This window comes from Colius striatus, chromosome 8 (genome assembly GCF_028858725.1).
Source record: "Colius striatus isolate bColStr4 chromosome 8, bColStr4.1.hap1, whole genome shotgun sequence".
In the NCBI taxonomy this organism is placed as follows: Eukaryota; Metazoa; Chordata; class Aves; order Coliiformes; family Coliidae; genus Colius; species Colius striatus.
The window spans coordinates 39,125,721-39,152,230 of record NC_084766.1 but is presented as its reverse complement, the minus strand read 5'-3'; the positions used below and the strand labels follow the sequence as shown (position 1 = coordinate 39,152,230).

Sequence of the window (26,510 nt, the reverse complement as noted above, 5' to 3'; positions counted from 1 at the left end):
TGACACACGATGGCAGAAGAGGATGAAAACTAACAGCTCTAGTACTACATTCTTTCCTGAAACTGAATGGTTGTGACCTATCGCTTTCCTTTATTGTCTCATACTTTATATTTACCATTTGAATTTGAAGAAACTACATGTCTACAAAAATGAACAGCTGTTCCAGAAGCCTTTAACAGAACTGCAGTAGTTAGCAATTTTTGTTTATTTTCTGAACATACACGTCAATACATCTTAAGAGACAGATCACTGCTCGCTGTTTTGCTTAGCACAAGTAAGCACGATCACAATCAGTCTGTAAGGGAAAATGGTTTTATACTGTAGGCTAGAAGCGTTCCTTTGGAAAAGTGCTATGGATGGCATGGAGAACAAAGGGAACTTGATGAGAGAGCAGTGGCAATGGAAATACAAGTAGAGTTGTAATCTGCAGTATCCTGGAAGAGGAATGTGGTGGGCAAAAAAGTTTGTGCTCAAAGCACCCATCTTAAGCCTCATCATTAATGAGCGTGTCTGCTGATGTTCTGAGCACTCTTGGAGCAGCCAGAACACTGTTCCTCTACTGATGTGACAGGTACTTGTTAATTCCCCGTCAATACCCTATCAGAGAATTAACTAAGAGTCTCTCTTGGAATAAAATAATGGATTTCCAAAAACATTTGCCATTCTGTCACATCCTCAAGAATTCATCTGGAGCTATAACTCTTGAAGTAGCTTACAGAAAATAAGATAAATGGGTATGAACTGTGCTGCAGCTGAGGTATGTAGATGGCTATCTGTAATCATTTGGCTAATCATGATAGTGAGGCAGCGGCTAAATTGCATACAGCAATAAGCAAGATATTGGCGCAGTATTTCTTAGAGGCAAAACTATTCCAGGACATAGTCACTAGATCAAGACCTTGATATCACTTAGAAGTCATAAGAAATATCTGTCTTTTTCATTGACTAATAGTTAATAAAAGACTAGAACAAAATGTCTTGCCTTTTGTAGGAGCTCTCACCTACCAAAACTGTTACCCACATTAAAAAAATGCAATGACTCAGTTCAGAAGAGTTTGGAGAGAAAAGAGCCGTTCCTTCCATGCAGACAGTTATCCAAATGTATCTACAGCACAGTAATACTTCCCATATTTCCCGGACGGCCTTCATTGCTACCTGAGGTAGAGCACTGTGAAACGATTTTTCAAGCAAGCAAGCAGATTCGGATATTCTTACCTGCATTAATTCCTTGCTAAACAACAGTCACAATGGCTACGAAATGCAAACTGGTAAGCAAATTGTCATATACATTAGCCACTACTTTTATGTCTTACAAAAGTAAATGGAAATATTTTCTCCTGTCATTTAAGTTCAGCTAAGTTATTTTGAGTCTTGCTATTGTATTCTGTTACACATTCTTGCCTGATCTGTTTCCCACCTGTTCCTGCTGGTGAGCTTCTTCCTAGAACACAAAAATGTGAGTCAGATAAAGGCTCAATTGCTTTCTCTGTCTATGCAGTACCTGATCCTTCCTCTAAACATCCTATAAGCCTCATCAATTCCCATGCACATCTCATACCAGATTTTCAAACTCCAACACTGTTTTTTTTCCCTTCATCTTATATCCTGTTGTAGGCAATGACCTCCTTCAGCCTGCAAGGTATACAGGATGTGAGCTTCTCTCCTTGACCCATCTCTGAGTTTTATCCCAGGGCAATAGGCTGATAATCCTCCTTTGATAGCCCTAAGAGCATGAAGTTTCATGACTCATAGAATTACAGAATGGTTTAGGTTGGGAACAACCTTAAAGATCATCTACTTCAAACCCTCTGCCATGGGCAGAGACACCTTTCACCAGACCAGGTTCCTCATAGCCTCGTTCAACCTGGCCTTGAACACTTCCAGGGATGGGGCAGCCCCAACCTCTCTGACCAGCCTGTTCCGGTGCCTCACAACCCTCACACACTGTTTAGCTTACTGGAGTTCCTTCCTTGTCCAGATTCTCACTGGGTCTTTGTGTTTACAATAATTAGCCTGTAAAAGCTTATAACCTAATATCACAGACACATGCTTTCTCCTGCATTGCTGCTGAAGACCAAATACTAGCTCAGATGCACATGGATAAAGATCTGCCAAGGTAGAGTGGTAACAGGCTTCAGCTGAGGAAGACCATGCTATGGAGACACAGTGTCAGTATGCTTTGCCATTACTTGTCTGTTCTAGCAAATTGGGAACAACTTAACCATGTTCTGAATTTTTATAATCTATGGAACAGAAACTGTTCTCAGTTTTTAAATTATAATAGCATTGCTTTAGCTTTTAGTTACATATTGTCTGTATGGACACCAGATGATCAAGAGGTATTTAATCTGTAAGGATGTCTATCTTCCCTTTCATTCCAAGACAGGACTGCAAATGCAACTAGGTGCACACATCCCTGCAGAGAAAGGGAAGTCCACAGTCTTACTGTCTTCCCAAATGGAATAGAAGCCAGCACTGAGACATTTGCAATGAGATATCTCTGGTTTACATGCTATTGTTTTCCCGGCACAAAAGTATATCTTACGTTTTCTGGTCCAGGCAGAGACAGAATTCAAACATTATTATTCCCACATGAGAGATGTTAATTTTGCACCTTTGGTATCATCACACCTGAGCAATGGAGCTGTGTCTATGTTTGTACCATCATCCTGACTTCCGTGCTAGTGTTACAGGTTTGCAGTGTTTTTTTAACTCTGACAGAGTTCATTGGTATTTGTCCCGAATGACATTGGCTTTTCTTCTACCTGAAAAATACCTATTTAGCACTTTTTTTGTTATTAGTATTGCAAGTACTAACATTAGAAACCTAAATGTTAAGTACATGGAAGTAAATTTGCACTGGAGTTCTACAAGCCTTTCTGCTTCTTTATCAGTATGATTCAAGGGACATGGCCTACATCTGCACTCAATCAAACAGGGCTATGTTGGCCAATATAATCTAATTGACATTTTTATAGCAATTCATTGAGACAAAAGAGAGATGACTACATTAATATCTTGATGCAACTAGTTAATAGCTGAGCTAAAACTGATGTGCCAAATTACTGTAAGGCTCTTAAATTCCCTTATAGATTTTAACTCTTTGAGACAAAGAAAAGAGGCTTCAACGTAAATGTAATAAAGAGAAAGAATAGTACCATTCATAATACAGATTATTACAATGAAGAACATTATCATAAATTTTCTGGGCCAGAGGTGGTTACAACTTAGAGTCGGGGGAAGTTTCAGGTCACTTCCTCCTGGGGCCTCCACGGCAGCCCCTCCTTATTGCCAAAAAACCAGAAACCCGACATATCTTACCACATAATGGAAGAAGTTTCTTTGAAGTGGCTATCTTAAGTCTTTTAAGAAAAGAGCCCACCTCTGTGTCCCTTTTTTTTTAATTCTAAACTTTTTTTTTTTTTTACTATGTTTCCAACACTGAAAGACTTAACAATAAACTTCTGGGAAGTCAGTAACTCTTTGTGTCAGGGCTAATGTCATTTGGTTGAACTACCAATGCATCCAAGTTTCATATGTTTCAAGAACTACCTGCTGACTGACAGGCAGGAAAAAAGGTATCCTCCACCTGAAAGCATTACTGAAGATACTTTAACATGAAAACTCCCACTGATTCTACTATTCCTTGCTTGTATCAAAGATAGAAACCCCTCATAGAGAAGGGAATGTTACTGCTGGACAATTGGTAAACATTTACAACAAACTTTTGTTTGTGTGTGCAGAAAGTAAAAACGAATGCCTTGTTCAAGAAAATTACTTTTCCCAAAGATCTGGGAGTATTCATATTGATAAATCAAAATCTGGCCCTTAACAGAAAATACTTGTGAGGACATGAAAAATAACAGTTACAGACAGGGAAAAACATTGCTCACACCCTGTGTTGTATGAGAATGATTAATTGTTATCCAATGTAAACTTTACTTGATGAAAACACTTGTGTTGCCTCTCTGATTCTATTAAAACTAATTCCTTCTCCAAATGAAATTAAGACTAATTAGACTCTAATATTAATTTCTTATTTATCCAGAGCCACTAATTTTCATATCATCCTGTTGCAGACTACATTTTTATGTCTCTGCTGCTTGTCATAGTGTTTGTCTAACAGAGTGGCAAAATGATACAAGACAACCATAAATATAATCTATTAAAGTGTGCTAGAGGGGCTAGTGCAAAAGGAGCATAATTCAGACTTAGCAATGGTACTTAGGCCATGAGCTACACATAGAATTAGTTATGAACTGTCTCTCCATAAACCCTCGAGACAGAGCTTCACACTAGTAACACAGGTTTAGATGATGAACCCTTGCATGTCATTTAGATCCCATTCAGATGTTTTTCGGAATATCAAATTATGAAATTCTCTGTTGAGAATAAACTACTGATACCTTCATGCTGCTCCTAAAAGACTACGAATGAATGCTCACTTGTTCCTATTTCCCTTATATGCTTTCTTTACTTCCTCATTTTTTCTGCTTCTCTGCTTCCTTCCCTTGAACAACGCTAAAATAGTTCTCTCTTCCAAGATTTGCACGCTGGTACTCCTTATTTTTCTCACAACTCCGTTACCAATGACAAAACTATCTCTTCTGACCTGGAGAGCCATCTTTGTTCCACTTTGGCACAAAAATTCTGAAATTAATCTTTTTCCTCTGGCTAATACTACAGTGTTGCCTTATGTCATTTAATCATACCCTTCATTTTCTTTTTTCTTTGGCATCCACAATACCTATTGCAATGCACGGAGAAGTTTGTCTTCAAAAGAAAAAGTCTCCATAATTCTATCATAACCATTCTTTAGTTGTTGTTATTCCCATAACTGAGCACAAGACTTACCATCTTTAACAAATATTTCATTTGTTTTTCATAATTATCTGTCATCTTCTTTGGTGCCTACTTGGATCTGTACAAGGCTTCTCTAAATTTGAGTTGACTTTGAGGTCTCTAAACAACAACTTCCACATGTCTAAATATTTATCATACCTTTAATTAATGATCCAAATAACAACAGAACAGTTGAGTGCAAACAGTAAGAAAGTGGTGAAAAGTCTTTCATTTTAAATGCTACCACCTTGACAAAGACTTCTATGTGAAAACAATAGGGCCAGCACATTGTTGTCATCCAGAGAACAACAACAGTTTGAAGCCTCAAATAAAGTGTAGGAATATAGAGGGGTATTTTTCCACGTTTTCTTATTATCTTCGAACTTTAATAACCAGAAAGTACAGAAAATGCTGCAGTTTCTAAACAAATGTTAATAATTTCTTTTTCTAAAATGCATCTCTAAACATGATCTCAAAACTGTTGCCCATGGGGAAAAAAAAAGTATATTACAACTCGTTTTGCACAAAACTTTCATAGTGAAAAGTATTCAGGTGGCTGTCAGGAGTGTTGCTGATGGATAGGTGGTGTGGACTCCTGTACCTGACTTCAGGAGTCTTAGAATTTCTAGCATTTCTTTTCTAGGGAAAAGAAGCAGGGCTTACTGTCATGATTTTTCAGTACACGGTCATACTGAAGGCTCTTGTTTTGTTCCTGTCATGCTGTAGTTCTCCTTTTCCTCATCAAAAAAGCCAAGGTTAGTCGTTTGCTCTGTGGTTGAAATGCAAGTCCTGCCCTAAAGTTCCTGCATGAATACCCTTCCTTATAATGTTTTCAGTGCAGTAATTCAAAGCCTTATGTCAGACTACCCACCTCGTCACTGATAATGGTAATGTGACCTTCGGCTAACCTCACATTGGCTATCACTGTATTAAATGGGTGTGTTTCCTTTTCTGTTAGTTGGAGACAGTGTCTTTAACTATCTTTACAAACTGGTGCCCTCAATTATTTTATAGATGCAAACAAAGTTTTCCTTGCTGAAATAGTCTAAAAGGCTCACCAGTACTACTTCATGAGTGACTTGCATTGAGGGTGCCAGAGACAGTTATCAGACAACAAGTCTTGTTTTAACTTGCTACTATCTGAAGTTTTTCCACGCCTTTTTACATTGTTTTTCTTCACCATTACTTAAAATTTTATGCTTTGTCTTGTACTACAGAGCTCTGCTTTACATATCCTCACCTTCTCAGGGGACAAAATAATTCTGTTGCTTTTAATTAAATACTAACACTTCTGCCAATTCTTCATGATTTAATACATCCAATACCATTAACATGTGATTAACCTAGGTCAACATATACTTGAAAGACAATCTGAGCCTTAAATGCAACAATTTTTGCTTTTAAATCTCATTTCATTGTTTCAACAGACTAATGAGCACAAAAGCGTGCATAAAAATAATAAATACCCTACCTGCCTATCCTATCTCACAACATTTCCAAAACATTTAGAAGAGGCATATATATATATATATATATATATATATATATATATATATATATGTTCACTTTTCTGCTAGAGATCCCACAGGATTAACGGTAAAGAAAGGAGGTGCTTGCCAGAATAAGGTTCACAGTTTGGGTTTAAGACTGGGTACTGCAAACGCTCAAGCTCACCAAGGCCAAAATTATACTGTTAAAGACAATCATCTCGGGACATTTTGTAAGATGAATATGAAGTCTATGGATGTCTTGCAGTGAATTCTTACATGTACAGCTCAACGTTATTTGTAGAATAACTCCCTTCTTTGGATCTTACCCTTCAGAAATGAAGTTAAGCAGTATTTTTACTTTGAAAACATAAAAGAAAAGATAACATTCAGATTAATTTCAAGACAAGATAAGAGGAAAATCACAGCGTATAGAAGTTCCTTATTAAAAGTAGTTGTTTTAAAATGTTACTAATTACTTCTCTCTGTTCTGCAACTAAGTTTTGCTAACTGCCAAATACCCACACAGCTTGACACCTGCAGGGTAAAAGGTGGTGAGATCTGGATATCAGTCATCATTGCCCTTTGTGGGACACGGTAAAAAGCATTCCATCAACATGAGACTCCTATAGCCTGCACTGGCTGAAACCATTAGAGGTGGGATGGCAGAGTTAACCAGACTATTTAATGAACGGGAGGCCCTGGATGCTCCCAGGTAATGCCTTCTTCCTGATGGCTCATCCCCTTCTGGAGACTATGTCTCTACCTTGTAGTGTCTGGCATAGCAGCAGCTGTCACTGGATAAGGAAAACTCACCACAATGCAGATCTCTTCTGGAACAATGGTATAGGTACCCAGTTCTGTTCTCCTTGTTTGCTCACTTACTCCAGTAGGTCAACCACTGTTGCTTCCTAACTTCTCTTCTGCAAAGGAGAGGTCATAGAAAAGGTCTGAGAAGCTGTCTCATGCTTTTATCAGATGCAAAACAAAGAGCATGATTAAGGGGAAAAAAAGCAGGACTACAGAAACTGACTGCTTAGAGTGGTAAGGGAAAGCTTTACAGAAATACACTTGCTAAAGGAACTACATTTTACCTATGTACTTATAAAGGATCATTTAAGAGCAAGATCTTATTAATTCCTATATAGCTGATGAGGGAAAAAAAAAAATCATCAGCAGTTACCCAAAAGCAGGTATGCATAGCTGCTTAACATGTTTGTCATGGGTGTCAGACACACTGCTGCCTGAAGCAGGCCACCCTTCTTCCCCTCCACACTCCGCTTTGCCTGTGGAAGTGGTGGAATTCCCCCCAAATATATCCCCACAAGAAGGCTGGTGATAGGGAGGAGTGAAGAACTTGTCCTTTGTCTAACATTACTGTCATTTCTGCCTCACTGTTTAGATTGCTTTCAAAATGCATCAGAAAGCCAGAGCTATGCAGAAATACAGAAGCTGAACTATTCCTTATGTCCATTTATGTTAATGCAGCAAGAGGCTACAAGTAGGAACTGGTGGCTTAGCAGTTCATGTGAGCCTGCCAAGGTCAAAGTGGCTGTAAGGCCACACCAATCCTGCCTGTCCTTCCACCCCTGCCAGGCAGCTGCAGCTTGGGTCTTCTCTTGAGCATGAGAATTCTACAGAAATCAGCATTTGCAAGAAACCGTATCAGTACGTCTTGTATTGTGTCTGTGTTACCTTTCTCTGATCTACCAACATCCTCCCCTGCTGCAGGAATGGATTTTCACCTCTAACACAGCAAGGTACTGCTCTGGGAATAGGTTCGACCACAGATCTCTCAGGTAGTCTGTCATTCCTTTTCAGGGAAACAGTTTTTCAAGTTGTAACATCACAACAAAAGAGAAGAAAAATCTGGTAGAAACAAAATATCTTTATTCAATGCAAATAATTTTAAGTAAAACCAAACATTGGATGATTCATTCCATATCACATTCTGTTGCTAAGGTCTGTACAGTATGTAGCTAGTGTAGCTTCTCTGTATCACTAAGCAAAATGTTTCAACTGCCACTGTACTAATGTCTTACCTAGAAATAATGGTTTTCCATTCTAAAGCATTTAAATATAGTCAGCCATCTGTCTGTTCATCTCAAATGCATCCAATTAAGTATAGATCTTATATAGGATTCAAAAGCTGATATGCCAGGTCTTAGCAGCATCTCATATATGTTCACCAAAGGCCGTTTAAGACAGAAGTATGTCTTTATTACGCTCATGCCCTAGTTTGATTTTGCACAGGTGTAAGTGATATTACACTAAAGCTAATATATTGCTGTATGTTCTTGAGCGAATTAAATAATTTACTTCAAAAGTGGCAACAAGCACAAATTATTTTCTTGACAAAGATGGAGTGCAAACAGCTCTTGATAGGGCTTGTTTTAATGAAATAGCGTTTGGGAGTCTGGATGGCTTGTCCAAGCTATTGGAGATTTTAGTGGCCTAGATAAGGTTCTCATCAAGGATAGACACAAGTGCAGAAGTTTGTGTATTTTTACTAGAAAATAGAAAGACAAACAAAGAAAACCCACTCAAATGTGTTCCTCCCTGAACATGCATTGGTTGAAACAGAGGCAGCCATGTGCTGTGTGTTATTTACTCATCCATCAGCACATTGAAGCCATGTGCCAATTCATGTTTTTGTCCATCTGAACAGGGAGTCATCATCAGCATTAACAGTCTCCTCTCCTTACTATGTTACTTGCCAACATAGCAACACCAGGCTCTTCTGATACTATTTTCAGGAACAAGCAGTCTGTGGATTGGCAAGAGGAATGCAGTCAAGGAGGGAACTTACCTTATGGCTGGATGTTTGATTGCAACTGCAGAGCCACGAAACTCTTACATGCACTCAGGAGCCTAGAATCTCAAAAGCCAGTGTCCACAGGAATGTAATGTCCCCACTGACAACACTTTTTTGTATTAAGTAATGATAACAGGGAAAGATGCTGTAGCACTGCAATAATGATCATATCTCTCACCTTACACAGGACAGATTTTCTTCTCTGAAGCTGGCAACTGAGCAAAAGAATAACAATTTTTGTGTTCATCTCCAGTCTTCCTTTTAGAAGTGGTGCTAAGTACTGCTATGATGGACATCTCACTGCCTCTTTTGTCCTCCAGCCTTGCTCTCTCAGAAGTCGGGTTCACATTGAACTCTGTTGCTTGTATGGCACTGCAGCTGAACATTTGAATCAGACACTTTCTGAACTAGAAAGTTGAAAAAAAGAAACGAAAATACATTAAGAATTTTAAAATATGTCTATGAAGTAGTCCATGTCTCAACTCAAACTCTTGTGAAGTCCCTCATGAGTCAGCTGGGAATAGAAATAAATAGCCCCATAAAAATATATTTGCATGCACTACCATGAAGAACTTTAACATTGAGAAATAACGTTGTTCTAAAAAGACCCAAACTATTCGAAAATCTTAGTCTAAAATATAGTTTTCCTGTTGTGCTTTTTACTTAGCACATCTAACAGACAACTCCTTTCTCTAGGCTCATGAGTTGCTTTCTTACGCTAAAATACAGCTATTCAAAGATGGCTTGATTATGTGGTGTTCATATCCATGAGCAAGGTAAAACCAGCACACACCGGCCATGCACTAGGAGATGAGGGTGCTGTCCATAGGATGCAAAAACAAGCAATATCACTCTCTGCAGGAACAAGTAAATGTATTCATCACTTATTCAACAGTCACTTTACTGTTTTTCTTCTTTTCACTTACCTGCTTGATGCCACCAGTCTTAGTAGCTCCATTAGTTGCACAAATTTACTCAAGCTTATTATCATGCCTGTTACTTCCATGAACATATATAGCTCTGGTTCATTCCCTTGCCAATTCTTCTCTGAACCCAATTCTCTTCCCTTATTCCAGAGAAAAAAAGCTCCCTGTCCCATAGGCACATGCAGTGGTTCTACCCTCCCTGTACAACCACAAATGCAGCAATCCCACAAATTTAAGCTAGGGAACTCTTCCACCCCATCTCAAAAATCAACTCAAAGGCATTGCATTCCTAAAGAACTATAAAATTGTACTGGAACAATCTTGAAAACAGAACTTTCCTACAGAAAACTAAATTATGTTCACTAAGGGTTGATCTTCTTTTATAATATCTAAACTTAGTAATTATTAACATTGATAATTTAAGAATGCACAGAGGCTTGTGCTCTCTTCCTGCAGGTAGACATACAGTGTTTTGGGTTTTTTTTTTTTTTTTTAAGTTTTACATACTGGGTATTTACTAGTTAACTAACACACAGATAGAAATAATTCACTATAAAGCAAGACAAAATAAGAAAATGAGTTCTAAAGACTTTGAGAGCATATAGTACCTGTTTGTTCATAAAGACATAAATAATTGGATTATAAACAGTAGCTGTTTTGGAAAAGAAAGCTGGAATTGCTGCCAGACAGGGATCCATCTCAATAGAAGGATATGCAGTGACTAGGATAGAAAAGGTGGCATATGGCATCCAGCAGATTAGAAAGGCAACGATCATAACAACCACCATTCCAGTCACTTGTCTTTCAGGCTTCCTTGTAGCTCCCAGTCTGTCTTGTGCATCTGACACCTTTAAAGAAAAGACAGAAGATTCTAGACAACGAGGCTTCCAAATGATGAATTTAGTAAGCAAACCAATAGTCTGCCATGCTAGAAGGAAAGATCTACTCCTCTTGATTACGACAGCACATAAGGACGTTGTTACTGGACCACAGGATGCGAGTGTTACTGCCGAGGTACAGGAATTCCTGTACACTGTTATTAAGTTTTCTTTTGCTTAAGTATCCTTAGATTATTGTTGCCAAAATGAGAGCAAAAAGCAATCACTGGAACAATCTCTGTGTAAAAATCTAATTGCAGCCAGACACAACTGCAGCCTCTAGAGACACTCCCAAGTCAACTTTAGCCAAGTTATGAGGTGCAAAGCGATGGCACAGGTTTGCTGTCCAACCTCACAACAGTTAATCTAGCCCAGGTAACTTCATGGATGCTGCAGCAGACACTGAAGAAACACATTTAAATTCCATCTGTGAGAAAAATAATCCAAATTATTTTAGTCAAATCAGAGACAAGATTTGGCCTCTATTTAGACTGCCAAGTAACACAACACAAGGACCCTGAGAGAATGAGTAACTGGTAGTATCTGGTAATAATGTTACCTCTAAAAGTGTGGAACAGAAGTTATAGTTACATTTTTAGGTGATACAACATCACTGACTTAAACAGAGCTACCTGGCTTACAAGAGTTCTGGATCTGCACAAAGCCCAGAAAGGCAGACTTCTTGGCTTGCAGGAAAGCTGATGAGAGAACGCTTTGTCTATACTGGTAGGGGCAGTATCACTCTCTTCCCCTTTTCTGGTCTTTGTGAATTGCATTTGCTGCCCTTCCAACAAGCCAGTTTGCATGCAGCAAAACATAATGAAAAGCACAGCTCTATAACAAAGCAAATATGAGAAGCAAATACACCTTTGAACCAGCCTTACAGCCAACAAACTTTAATGTTACCTACAAAATTGCCTTCTGCACCAGTCAGCCCAAGCAAAGCATCGTCCTTATGAGACCCTTTAAAAAGGTCTCAGTAGTTTCAGAGTTCTTCCAAGTTCTCATCCTGGTCACTGTCAGCGGCTGGCTTTAAGCAAAAGCTCTTGCCTTAGGCCACAGACTTTCCTCTACCAGAAATTTAGAAAGGCAGGCTCATGGCTGCTACTGTCAGCATCAGCAAAGGGGAAAAAAACTCCAGATAAGATGGTGCAGGAGGAGGCTGAGCTATCTGCTTGTCCTACCCACCAGCAGCTGAGCCTCAGCCTGCTCCCTAGGCTTCATACCAAGTCTCCACAGACATCTCTCGCTGTGTCAGCATAGAAAAAAATAATCATAGAATGGTAGGAGTTGGAAGGGACTTTTAGAGATCATCTAGTCCAACCTCCCTGCAGAAGCAGGGTCACCTTGATCAGGTCGCATAGGAACATGTCCAGGTGGGTCTTGAAGACCTCCAAGGAAGGAGACTCCACAATCCCTCTGGGCAGCCTGGGCCAGTGCTCTGTCACCCTCACCGTGAAATAGTTTTTTTCTTATGTTTAAGTGGAACTTTTTGTGTTCCAGCTTCATCCCATCACCCCTTGTCCTGTTACTTTCTACTATAGAAAAGAGGAATGTCCCAACCTCCTGACACCCACTCTTTAGATATTTATAAATGTTAATAAGATCACCCCTCAATCTCCTCTTCTCCAGACTAAACAGCCCCAGGTCTCGCAGCCTTTCCTCATATGAAAGATGTTCCAGTCCCTTGATCATCTTGGTGACCCTGCGCTGGCCTCTCTCCAGCACTTCCGTGTCCCTCTTGAGCTGAGGAGCCCAGAACTGGACACAGGACTCCAGATGAGGCCTCACCAGGGCAGAGTAGAGGGGGAGAAGAACCTCCTTCGACCTGCTGGGCACACTCTTCTTGATGCACCCCAGGATGCCATTGGCCTTCTTGGTCACGAGGGCACATTGCTGGCTCATGTTTAGTTTATTATCAATCAGGATTCCCAGGTCTCTCTCTGCAGAGCTGCTCTCCAGCAGGTCAACCCCCAGCCTGTCCTGGTGCATGGGGTTATTCCATCCCCAGATGCAGGACTCTGCACTTGTCCTTGTTGAACCTCAGGAGGTTCCTCTCTGCCCAACTCTCCAGCTGGTCAAGATCCCGCTGAATGGCAGCTCAGCCTCTGGTGAATCAGATAGTGCTCCCAGTTTGGTGTCATCAGTGAACTTGCTGAGGGTACACTCTGTCCCCTCATCCAGGTTGTTGATGAAGTTGAACAAGACTGGCCCCAGAACCGATCCCTGTGGAACTCCACTGGCCACAGGCCTCCATCCTCAGACACCAGGGCACCCTCAGCGTTTAGCAGTGGGCCCACATTACCCCTCACCATCCTTTTGCTGCACTTGAAAAATATCTTATTACTGTCTTTAACATCCCTGGCTAAATTTAATTCTAGAAGGGCTCTAGTCTTCCTAGTTGCACCCCTGCATGCCCTGGCAATGTTCTTAACATACCTGAGCCCCAAACAGCCTCTAGCCACCATATCAACAGGGTGTAAAAATTCAGCTTTAGCTAACCCTTTTGAGAAATTTTTAGACAACTCTCAATCTATCCCTGCAGTTATGGCTACCCACAGTAATTGCACCAGTTTAACTGAAGGCATTACTGAAAAGGGCAGCCTTCATAATGAGTCATAAGCAGACAGCCTGAATTCAAGCACTTCATTTTTCATGTAGCCCTTGCAGACAACTAGATGTCTACTACAGTGGTTAAAGGCACTCTGTTGTGACTGTGAAACCTTGTCAAATTTTAGACCAGGCCAAGCAGCAGCAACCTGTCAAGCTCTGTGGTGCTGTGAGAGTTTGTCGAGTTCTGTGGTGCTTTATGACCTTCACCAAAGAGCATCTATGATCTCATGACACCAGAAGGAATGTTGGACTGGGCTAATTAGCAGAAATGCTCCCCCTTTTCCCCTCATGAATCATGCAATCAGCTTAGACAGTGACATTGCTACAAGGATTATGTAATGTCAAACAATGTCTTTCTGGGAAACATCCTTGTTTTGTTTTTGGTTAATCAAACAAGGCACTGTTAGCAAAATGTTAGCTTAAATCAAAGTAACTGATGATAACTGACATATGGCCCTAGAAAAACCTGATGTCAGGTCTTGCAATAATATATGCTTATAAAGTAAGGATTCTTGGTGTTATATGGCCTTTCAGCTTTTCATGGTAACATTAGAATTGGAGACATCTTCCCTCACAATCCTTGCACTATGCTCAGATAATCTAACACACTTAGAATTTGCAGAGGTATAGAATCCCTTCCTGGGGATGGGGGTGTCCTTACCTCTGTAGAAAGTTGTAATTCATGTACTTACTGTTTGTTAAAAACCATCAACAATCATAAATTGTAGATATTATGACAAGTTCTTGGGCATCAATGAAGGCTGCATTAGGGGCTGAGCAAAGCTAAAATATTCCTGGGCAATAATGTTTTTAGACCATTTCTTCTTATACACTGTACCTACACAGATTGGAGCCCAGCCTCCTTTCCAGCAGAAGTGCAGTCACCCTGGGGAAGGAACACTATCTCCTCAGACTGTGCTTTTGACTGATTCGTCTTTATCTTGTATCAGCCTGGCATTTTCTCAGCTAGGGCTTTTCATGGATGTCAGTAGATTCCTTTCTAAATCTGAGAACAAAAACTGATGAGGAACCACCTACTGGTGCTTTATCTCAAAGAAAAGAACGCTCTCAGAATAATTTCTCTCCTTTTTAAACTGTTATTATTCTTCTTACCTTTCTTAGTTTCTGCATCAGTTTTCCATAGGACACCAAAATCACCAACAAAGGCACTATAAAACAGGTGGTGAAGAATGCAATAATGTACGTATGGTCAGCATAAGCTCTTGAGTACCTGTATAAAACACAGAATACATTCTGTATTACCAATATGTATTTTAATTGTTTTCTTGAAGCATTAATTGTGCTTTTTTAAGCTCTCACTAGTATTTTTGTCAAGTGTTTTTATTCAGAAGTTCCCCTTCATAACTCTAGCCATATCATCAGATGGAACCCTGAGACATCTCCCTCCTACAACCATAGGCACAGTATCATAGAACTGTTGGAGTTCAGGTGGGAAGGGACACCTAGTTCAACCTCCTGCTCAGAGTGGAGGACAGACCAGGTTCCTCAGGACTTTGTCCAGTCTTATGAAAAAAACCTGTCTCTTTCTCCTCTTCGAATCCTGACAGAACACATCAGGTACAAGACGGTCATTTACAGAGGTGGAAACGTCTCCCTTTAGAAAGTTTGTTTGTTTTTAAATCTCCTCTTGGCAAATTCTGCTCAGTTTTCTTACAGTTGTCTTTACATCCCTTTTTGCAGAGGTGTACAACATCTTTAAACCTTCCCTTTAACTTCCTGAGCCTGAGATATCCTGAGCTGCAAATTTAATTTCTTTGCCATATTCTGCCAGAGTGGTCTTACCAGTTAGGCTCACAAGTTGTTCCAATCTTACTGGTAGTGTAATTGCCCCAACCCATTGTTGGTGGGATGGTCCAAATGAAGGAAAAGGTCCACACAAAGGCAATACCTAGGGCTGCGTGCTTTCTCCTCAATTGCGTATTTCCCAATGGGCGGCAGATCACAATGTAGCGCTCAAAAGCCAACAGAGCAAGAGACCACAAAGCAACAATACCTATTGTAAGAAACCACATTCAGCATCAAAAATTAGGTAGATTCATGGAAGAACAAACACTATCCCACATCACACAATCGTTTTAATTGAAAGGCATCTCCGGAGGTCACCCACTCCATCCCACCCCTACGAAACACAGTCTACAAGACCAGGTTGTACAGGACTCAGTCCAGTTGGGTTTTGAATATCTCTGTAGACACAGACACCACAACCACTCTGGGCAGCCTGTGCCAGTGTTTAACCATCCACCACATCAGGCACCTTTGCCATCAACCCAAGTTACAAAAAGATATGCAATTTATGTACATTATTACAGTATTTCTTAAGAATGTAAGATTTTCATATTTTTCAGTCTACAGTATAATGACTACAAAAACAAGCAGTTAGGCCATTTAACTGATGATTTTTTTTTCATTCAGTTCTACTCTGAAAAGCTGCAAATTATGTGTAGCTTCCAAAGTAACTAATTAAGGTGTATCTTAAAAACCACTGTCTTTGCAAGAAATGTATTTCAGACTGCCATGAAACTCTAACCTACAGACAGCTGCCCACATCAAATTATCTCTTTATTAGGCATACATCACCTGGTTGGTCACCAAAATCTTGAAATAGCCTGATCTCTCCCCATAGGACATGGCTTACATGTCACAAATTGATTTAGTAGCATTGTCCCTCATCAGTGTTCCCTCTGTGCATCTGAATCAGGCTAAAAGCAACTGTGGGACCCTTTCAGGCTGAGGATCAGAAATGTGTTTGATTTAGAGTAGTTAGAAGCCTGTCTTTACTATGCAGCTTCAGAAACAGGGTGGCAGGAATGAATCTCAGATAAGCAGATGTCCCTTTTTTAACTAATTCCCATTTATTCTGCAGAAGCATATTCACACAGCAAACTACATGGTGAGGATTTTCCCTTTGAGAGTACTTGCAATACTTCTTGTGTAGCTGGTAAAACAAAGATAAGAAAAAGAACCACAGAAAGATGTGGGCATGTGTAGTGACTCTTACAGGTGTGTCACAGTTCCTCAGAACCACTGCAGGGCAGCTAACAGAAGATGCTTGCGTGCCCCGATAGATATTTTCCAGTTTAAGAGCAGCTACTTTCTCTCTCTCTCTCTCTCTCCTGTTCTTTATCTATATGCACACATACCAAACTAAAAACCTTGAAAATAGTTTCATATGGTGAATTGTTTCCTTACATTGTTTTACCAAAAACCCCACAACACATGTTATTTTTTTTAGCAAGCTTTTTCTCATTCTATTAAACATATTCATTAATCAGCATACATGTGACAAGTCAACAACATGACAGAGACACTGATATGTTATTCACTCATAGATGAGATCCATTACAGAATGTAGGCAATTGGGGAAAGAACCAATGAAATCAAAAGGCATGCAAAGCCAGTGACTTGGGAAGATGAAGGATAGCCAGGAGAACAGATTGAAGGAAATTGAAAGAAAGAAATATACACTCACAAACAAAATCAAGCTTACCAAAAAATGTGACAGCAAATCCTTCCAGTACGCAAGCCCAGTATCCCATATAAAAATAACCTTTTAGATTTGTTAAACAGCTGATGGTGCCACCAGTCAGTGAGACCAGGAAATCAGCCACAGATAAATTGACTATAACATAATTGACAGGTTGTCTCAATTGCTTGAATTTAAAAGTTACCAGGATCACAGCCAGGTTCTCAGCAAGTGACAGGGAAGTCACCACCACCATTACTGCTGCCAGAAGCCTAAAGTGCCAGGGCTGGATGGAGTCCGAGGGACGATGAAAGGGATCCCACCTGGCAGGGCCAGAGGAACTGGCCAGCAGTGACTCATTTTCAAGTGCTCTGAATGCATCCATTTCTTCTCTCACTAAGAAAAATAATACTGTATAACACTGGAGTTCCTAATCTGTAAATAATATTCAGGCTTAAATTAAGAACTTTGCTGTCTCCAACAGAAGTATGAACAAACTCACGCTTCTGCTTTCCAGTAATAGCCCAAGAAACAAAGTTTTGGTCAGAGGAAAGTTTAATGCTGTGCAGTGAATATGGGAAGAGGGATGAGTGGAAAACTTTAGAGCAACTTCTGCCACTCTTGACCAGTAGCTGCCTGCCACTCTCTCCTACAGCTGCATCTTTATCTGCAATAAAACCCAGCTCTAGAAGCTGCAGGTTTCCTCCTTCTGCTGCAGCCAACAGCAGTGCTGAAATATCCCTCAGATCATCCCTACTCTCTGAGGAAAATTGAAGCCTTTGCTGGGAACCTTCCCCGACCTGTAGTGCTGTAAAAATGAAGATTCCCATTGGTTGATGGTGAGGGTGTACCGATCTTGTCATGCCCTGTGCTGCTGGGAGCTCAGCAAGGGGGAGGACTCCCATCTGACTTGTTTTCTTGAAAGAGGGCAGCCCTGAAATATTAACACTGAAAGACCACAGTGGCTGTAAACCAGGCAGTGAGACTGAATCATGAACTCTGCCCTCATCTCAGGCTAGCTTAAATTAAATAAGCTACATTATCCAGTGGAATTTCATTTTCTATTTGAGACAGTATAAATGTTACCCCTATAAAGGCATAACAATTATAGCTGCTGCTTTAGTACAAAGAATTCAAAGATGCACGACAATATTTTAAAGAGCTTGCACACACATAAGAAAAAAATCAGTACAGCAAGGCCACAGACAGTAGGAAAATAGCTATTTCTGATAAAAAAAATACTGTATCTGAACTCTTTAATAACCATTAGCAGTTAGGGTTACTTATATTTGTTTCCCAAGATGAGTTATCTCCACACCCTAATGAGACAATACCGTGACAGATATTCCAGTACTTCTGTTCTAAAGGGCTGCTAATAATTATTCCACAAATTAAGCCAGATACTCAAAAAACATGGAAATCATTCTGCTGTGTTCTAAGCAAGATAATTCTTGGGGACTGCAACTGTTAATCAGGGCCTCAGCATATTAACCAGAGTCAAAAATATAACACCAATCTGGTTTGTCTCAGAGTTCACACTTTGGACACACAACAACAAACAAGTACACACAAAGATGAGCTGGAGTAAGAGTGAAAATGAGTAATACTACATGCTTTGGTTTGTACATGAAACGGTTTGTTAACAGAGGCTAACATCTCTCAGTATTCAGGAACAGAATCAAAAGGGTTTCTGGACATTGGCAGGAAGAGTTATCAGCAAATTTCAGAGTATTTTGAACTAAAAGAAAAATAACTCCTACTTAATGAAATCAAAATAACAGACTTTTTGTAATGGTTATTATAATCAACTGAAAGGGAAGTGACAGTGCTTAAGCAAATCAAATCTAGTAATAAAAGTGCTCACAAAATACGTAGTGAACAGACATTAAAAAATTACAAACATCATAAATAAAAGAAGGCTCAACACATGGCAACACTGACATGCCTCCAGTCAGTCCTTGTATGGCACAGTTCAGAATGGTTTCACTGCCTCCATACAATAGCAGAAGATCCAGATCACAACTCTAAAATCTGCTTTGAACATTTGGAACATTGCATCAGAAGTCACAGAGGAGTGAGTTGTTATTCCTGTGCAGCACCTTATTATAAAGATATTGTAAAGTACCTCAATGTAATCCATTCAGATGCTTCCATGGGAGGACACCTTGTCTGAAGAAGGGACTGCACATCCAAGAGCCAACGCCAAAAATCATGAGTAAAGTAGGCTTTTCCAGTTGATCAGGCTGGGACCCTGAGGCACTCAGTCTGCAAGTGGGCCTACACAGACAGTATTACACATATTGGCACCTGCTTTTTCAAAGCGATTTCCTTCCTTCGTTTCTGTTTTTTTGTTAGCTGCAGTTTTATCTTCTCAGAGTTACTGAAAGCCAGAAATTACACATCTAATGTCTGTTCTCAGAAAACACTGAACTGTCATAATGGAAAACTTTTGTTCTTGGCCATTTGAGTGACTTGGGGGAATTATTTTGTTCCCTTGCTCATTAAAAGAACAGGAGTGGAGATTTCCTTTTGTCAAAAGATAAAAGCTGTGTACAAAAGAGGTGTTCTACACCAAGAAAGATACCAGCATAGTTACGGGAATTTCAGTAACCAGCAATACATAATAAAGCTGGTAACTAAGCAAAACATGTTCTGTTGACTGCAAGACACTAATTCAAATTTTTTTTAAAAAAAGCACACAGTGAGCATCAGAAACAGAAACAATTTGTTAGCAGGTTGTATTTATTTATAACATGTTAACAATATCTTGCAGTTTGGGGCCTCATCTGAGCAGGTAAGACTTAGTTTAATTTGTGATAGCACAGTGCTTTGCAAAGTGCAGTTAAACCCAGGTCCTTGGACATTGCATAAAAGAAGTTAAGTAAAAGGCAATGATTTTGTACCTTCACCGATTCTGGCTGAAATTATTTTGCTGTCACCTTGGAAGTCTTTCTACAGTTTTTAAAGTTTTCCCCACTTGAGTTCACATGATACTAACGTGTTAGCACTTCAGTAAAATAAATTGTTGTTTTAACAATAAGCAATCAAGTCAACAGGCATTGAAAGAGCAATATCACTATGAGGAAAATAACAGTGAATGATTTGTTGTTCCTCAGAAATTGTATATTCCCCAAAAGATCAGGGTGAGTTGTTACTCACTTTATTCACCTGATAGTTCAAAGTGAAAAAAAATCTACTCACATGTTATCTCTTATTTAAGAGGATTTTTCTATTATGAAATCCTCATTTGGAGGAAAGACTCAATCATGCAAGAAATCCTACAGTCTTGAGGAGGATGAGGTACATGAGTCTTAACAACCACTGTTTTTTAAAGTTTTAGATATATCAAATACATTTTATCTATTTTGCAGTCCCTAAAGACAGCATATAGCATTTACCCTAGACTTTGTATTAGATTGAGACCAAATCTTTGAAGAAATTAAGGTCAGAATACAATTTACAGTTTTGCATTTGTCACTGTATTTACATGCATTAGAAATATGACAAAGCAATTGACTTCTTGCCTAGGACTAGTTTCATCAGAGCCTAAAAGTCAATATTCAGATAGACTCTCAGTATTACCTTCAGAGGCTTAGAGCATATTAATATTAATCACAACTCAAGAAATAGAGATGATCACCAACAACACTATTCACACCTGCATTGACATGGTGCTTGGACTCACAACACACAGTGCAGCTACATATTCCAGGGCACTGTTCATTACAGCCTCTTCATCATTAGAAAAAAATATTCTTTTCATACTAGATGAGCTTAAGTACTTCTGATTATATTATTTTACATGATTTGCTGCCCTTTCTATAATGTCTTTTGCTTGCCTGGTTTTCTCCTTTAATATGACACGGTATGCATACTGTAACAACCAACAGCTCTTGCAAGCCAGATAAAGCTACATAATGTTTGTCATCCTATTCTTCAATCTTGTGCATTTATATTCAAGTAATAAGGTTCTGAACAGTGCTGTCAGTTCATAGTTCTAACAAGCTGCAGGCTTGCACATATATCAAGACTATTTTAGTTGGCTAAACTTCATTACAAAGTTAATGTGACCTGTTTGCCGAGCCTTCCACTTTGTGTAAGTTTCCAAAAGTCAAAACATAACCATCTGTACCACTGTACTTTTCAAAAGGAAATAAAGACTCAGGCCACAATGGACTGAAATCAAAGCTCATTATATTTGAAAAGGGTACAGAGCAGAAGCTGCTTTTCATCTTTACTGTTGATGTGAAAAAAGGAAAAAAACCCCTTTCTCCAAGTTAAAATTGATATAGTTGTTACTACCTTCTTTTTCCTTTTTCATCTGAATTTATGACTTGCATACCTTCTCTGGCCATCCAGGTTTGATGTATGATGTATTAGAATCTGATTGAGTAATATACTGGACATTCTCAAGTTCCTCAAAGATGCCACTTCTTGGTCCAGAAAAGAATTACTGCATATTTGCTGATTTGCCTTTTTCTCATGTAATGCATCCAATCAAAATTTGCCATAGTGAAAGGCAGCATACAAAGATAACTGCCCTTATCTTGTTAACTTTGTACAGTGACACATCATCTTCATGGACGATGGAGAGATGCAAAAAGCACAGGCTGCCATAAACACAGGTAAATATCCACTCAGAACAGAACAGTCGGGGTAAGACCAAGATATAAAGTAAGATTCCTGTGTTATGGAAAAAACCCACCACATGATGCAACTTCATAAATGACTATTCAGCAGATCTCACTAATCTGACTTAGCATCCACACGGTTCTGTGACTGCTATCTTGGAACAATCTTTACAGCACACAAGAGGTGATAGGGAGGGAGAATAAGCTCAGAAAATCTGAATACATAGTGTAAAATAAGGTGAAGCAATAAAGGATTACTGTCATAACTCATTTGGCAAACTGGATGTCAAACACGCAATAAAAGAAATAATGCCAGCAAGATAAAAATGAGGTATGGATCATTTGGCATGAGAGGATAGAAAGTGCACATTAGATCATGCTAAAGCAAAGTTAATTCTCGTGATTTTGCGTATAAAGTGTACATGTGAAAAAGGTGACATTCCATACTGATATAATACCACAAGTGTCTCCTGGTGGCACATGGAAAAACGTCCTAGGAAAAAAAAAATGCATTAACATTTCATTCACTAATTACTTGCTACAGAACATGTGTTGGTTTTTCTTCCTAAAAGCTTTTTTTGAGCCAAGACATAGGACCAATGCATACAAGACCCTCATACTGCTGCATCTTTACCATCATGTTTCCTATTCTCAACTATCATTCTCTGATGTTTGGCAAAATGTTTTGGATCTCTCATTTGTATCAGTAATTATCACTATAGCAACTAATACCTGCTTATTAAAAGCTAAGGCTTTATTTTTAGCAAGCATGGAAGAACGTCACTGGGTATTGTCTTCCTGTTTTAAGGATTTAAATCTTGTCTCCGTGCCTTGATTTTGCAGTTATCTTCTCTCCGCTTTTTTTCATGTGATTTTCACAAGTATATCCTCAGCTCAGTTTTATCTTATTTCTATATTTAACTCCACAAGTGATACTCAGTGTGGTTTCCAACTACACTGAGGCAAAACTAAACTAAAGCATCAAAACCTCAAACCTAAAAAATAAAAAAACTCAAGCCAAACGGTAAAGCCACTGAGCTACTAGAAAACCTTATACCAAGGCAGTTCTCTCTCAGGCCCCCTGAAATAAAATACACAGCTTTCTAGATGGCACAGACATCTACAAAACACTCATTCATCTTCTCAGACTTTCAGCATTTAAAGTTTTCTACAGACAGGCTTTTCAGAAGAGCAACTGAGAATGGACAGACATCCATACTCCAGCAGTTGCATCCCCAGTTTCTGGAGTGCTTACATTGTACCTCTGCTTCCCAGGAGTTTTGAATGGTGTACAGCCTTCTTTCTACCCATTTTGTTCCAAGTTTCATGGGAAAACAAAGGTCCTCTCCAAAATAATTTAATCTCTCGCTCGCAAAAACTTCCTACATTGCAGGAATGCAAAAGGCCTTTCTTACTGATGACCTTAATGGGAGAAAATAATGTATTGGACCGATCAGATTTCAAGGAAGGAAAGTCTCTGCAAGAAGTTTCTCATCTCACTCCTTCAAAATACTTAAGGATCTACAAAGACAACTAAACACAGGAACCAACAGGAATAGTTACGAAAGACATTCTTATATTTTTCCGATCTATTGGAATTGCTTTATTTAACAGATTTAAGCGCTTCCAATAGCTACATATCTATTTTTGTCTTTAATACAAGGTTCATACCATGACTTTTGACAATAGCATTCTATTTAGATATGAAATTTTAACTCCTTGAAGTGCTTTCATTTTTCTTTAATACAGAATAAGTCCTCAACACAAGTCATTCCAGTGTATTTTTTAAATTACTTTATCTTATACAACTATTTTCCATTAGTACTACCAAGAGAATCCATTATAGAAAAGTCAAATCAAGCTCATTTACTTCTGGCCCTAAGTGCATAAGAAACAGCAGCATTCCCTGACCAATTACCATGAACAGCTTAAAAATGTTATTTGTCAGTCTAATTCGTCCATTAAAAATTATCTATAGAACTACTGCTGAATGTACTCCTGGATCATTACAACTGAACTAAAAAATAATACTGTTAAAATCATGGAACACTTGGGCAGTTAACATGGAGAACACATGTTAACATGTCTAATCCCTTGAACACCTGTTAGACCGATGCCTTCCTCTAAAAGCACAAAAAAAAAATCACATCAGCAGTTCCCATCGTAGAATTGGACACATATTTTAGAGAGCCAATGTAGACAAGAACACTTTTGATGGCCTTTTTTCCTCACGAGAGCACTATGGAAACATCCTGCATAAGTTCAGCAAACAGTCTTGAGTCTTTCTGGTGGGAGCACACTTAGCTATTATCCTGGTAAAATCAGAAATCCTACAGAGTTTGATTTGAAAGTTCCACTGCATTTCATGCTGTACAGACAGAACGAAAAGGATATGCTTTGAACAGCACATGTATTTCAGCTGCTACCCTGCTAAAACAGAAGACACCTACCAGCACTGGAGGCTGCATGGACTGGAAGCCCATCTGCTTCCTGGCAGAGAAACTCTCGCCCTACAGAGCTGCCCTTATTTGAACTACGCTTGGTGACCTTCTCCATGCACCAGGGAGTGGGGAAAACAGGATAGTGAAATCAAGTTAGAAGAGAGGAAAGAAAAATGGTAAAGCAGAAGAAAGATGGCAGTGTAGGAAGAGACCAGAGACAGAAGATAAACCTGGCAAGACTGAAAAAGTTATCTAGATCAGGAGAGTCCATGGAGGGAGCTTTTTACTTCTACCATTAAAGTAAAATGCAACAAAGTGGTAGAAGTACATGGAACATAGCATCATCATTTGCTGCTTTTACATTAGCCCCACACTTTTCTGGATACAGATACAAAGTAGCAAGTGCAAGCAGGTTAAACTACAGCACAACCAGGCCTACAGCAATCACTGCCACACTAGTAGCATGTCATTTAAAATAATAGCACTGCATTTAAAATTGCCATCATCCTACAGTAAGGACCGGAAACAATATTAGTGACGTGAGAGGATAACCTCATTTCCAAGATACTTGCCTACAACAACCCATTTCTAAACATTAGTTTCTTCCATTTTAGTGGCACACTTGTTTTAGAGGTTGATAATCATAACAGGAAGATCGGGTCCACTGCAAACACCATCCTTTTGTATTTTCTTTAAAATGAAGTTAAATAATATTATAGTGCCCTCAGGTGGTAAAAATTCAATAATGCTCTATTGTCTTTTATAGAAATCTGTAAACAAGACTGATTCAGCAGGCTGGATCAATCCAGAAGAAAGTTACATAGGGAGACAAAGCATAACATAAACAGTTTTATTTCCAAGGAAGGCTCTTTTGAGTGTTTTGACAACTCCTGATTTTAAAGGCATTATTTATTCAGTTTTAAATACGCATGGAAGAAATGTAACAAATCTCCCAAAAACACTCAAATATCACTGATTCTAGGAACAAAGATGGATAGAAGAAATCAAGATGATAAAACCAGAAGGAAGAAGTAATGAATTCGGTAAAACCTTTTCAGAACAGTAGCTGACGTGTTAAAACAAACTTAACAAAACAGATAGTATTTAAGAAATTATACACTTTCAGATGTCATATGGCTTAACAGTGGGGAAAAATGCATTAAAAATCTAGAATGTGATAAATTTGTCACATAACTTTCTTCATCCTAACGTCCACCCAGTTCTGTCCTATTGCCTTTCCTAGAAAGAAAACTGTAGTAACACTAACTTTCAGCAAGCTGGATGAACACGGAAGAAACATTTAGGACAGAGCAAGCACTATAGCTATAGTAACCATGGATCCAACCAGCCTACTGTTCCTCCAGCTCTCACCAGGATTCCACTGCCCTCAGCTCACAACCACACTCTGGTCCTCTTCACACCTGCTGTTGAACAGGCTCCTGATGTCTAGCCACCAGAATAATCTAAAGCATTCCCCAGACAACTCAGAAGTGATTTCCAGACTGTTCCGGAAAACAAACAGGAGAAAGGGAATTTGAATCTCACCGATCTCTCAATTCCTATGCAGACAATACTTTATATTCCTTTCATGGTGATTTGAGACACTCTGATGGGTTACAGGAAATGCTGCATGGAAGCTCCAGCCTCCTAAAGATTTCTCCAGGATTTCTGAGAGTGACCAGAGGAATTGCTGGTACATTTCTAGCAAGTATCTTTACAAACCTTATCTTTTAAAGAAAAAGAGTGTAAGCTTCTCACCCAAAGGCAGCCTTCACTCCCCTAACCTGCTTTCACTAACCACTTTTTTTAAGCCTCACTTGAACATTCAGGAAGAGTTTTATTAACAAAACACTTCTCTGTGGCTCAGAGAGAATCAATAGTGCTTACAGCACACTCTTTATTTATTGGCAATTTACTCCAGAATTCCCCCATCTAGATTATCAATAGGAAGGCAATCTCTTTATAGCACTAATGACTTGTGGTAAAGTATATACATCTGTTTAGTACAAATAGGGGCAAACGATTTCCTAGTCTTGGTTAGATAAAATAGAGCTCACAAGGCCTTATCTCACTTAGAAAGAATAACTTGTAGCCTTCTCTCATTAAAAGAATAAGCTATTAGTGGAGACAAGTAGGGAAAAAAGGCAATGTTGGTGGAATGAGGAAAAGGGGAGCAATTTGTGGACACTCAGGTCTGACTTGACCTAAGAAAATGATGCTCTTAATACTGAAAATAATATAGGCAATTGGCAGAAGAAGAGCAATAGGTAAAACTGTTTCCAGACAGGAGAAAAAAGTGTAATCAAGGCCTAGGAACTTCAGCAACACCTGTGATCTGCTGGAAGCTGCAACAGTAATTCCATCAACCACGAACTGATTCCTAGGAACACCTG

The 26,510-nt window shown here is 39.2% G+C and overlaps 1 protein-coding gene across 1 annotated transcript; it reads right to left on the bottom strand.

Annotated features, from left to right (window-relative positions):
* Positions 1-9,323: 9,323 nt before the first annotated feature.
* Positions 9,324-17,430, bottom strand: LOC104549444 (vertebrate ancient opsin). Its single transcript, XM_062000740.1, has 5 exons — positions 17,070-17,430; positions 15,365-15,575; positions 14,675-14,792; positions 10,679-10,918; positions 9,324-9,551 (listed from the first exon to the last, which is right to left on the bottom strand). The coding sequence occupies exons 1-5, from the start codon at positions 17,428-17,430 to the stop codon at positions 9,324-9,326; spliced, it is 1,158 nt and encodes a 385-aa protein (XP_061856724.1).
* Positions 17,431-26,510: the final 9,080 nt, after the last annotated feature.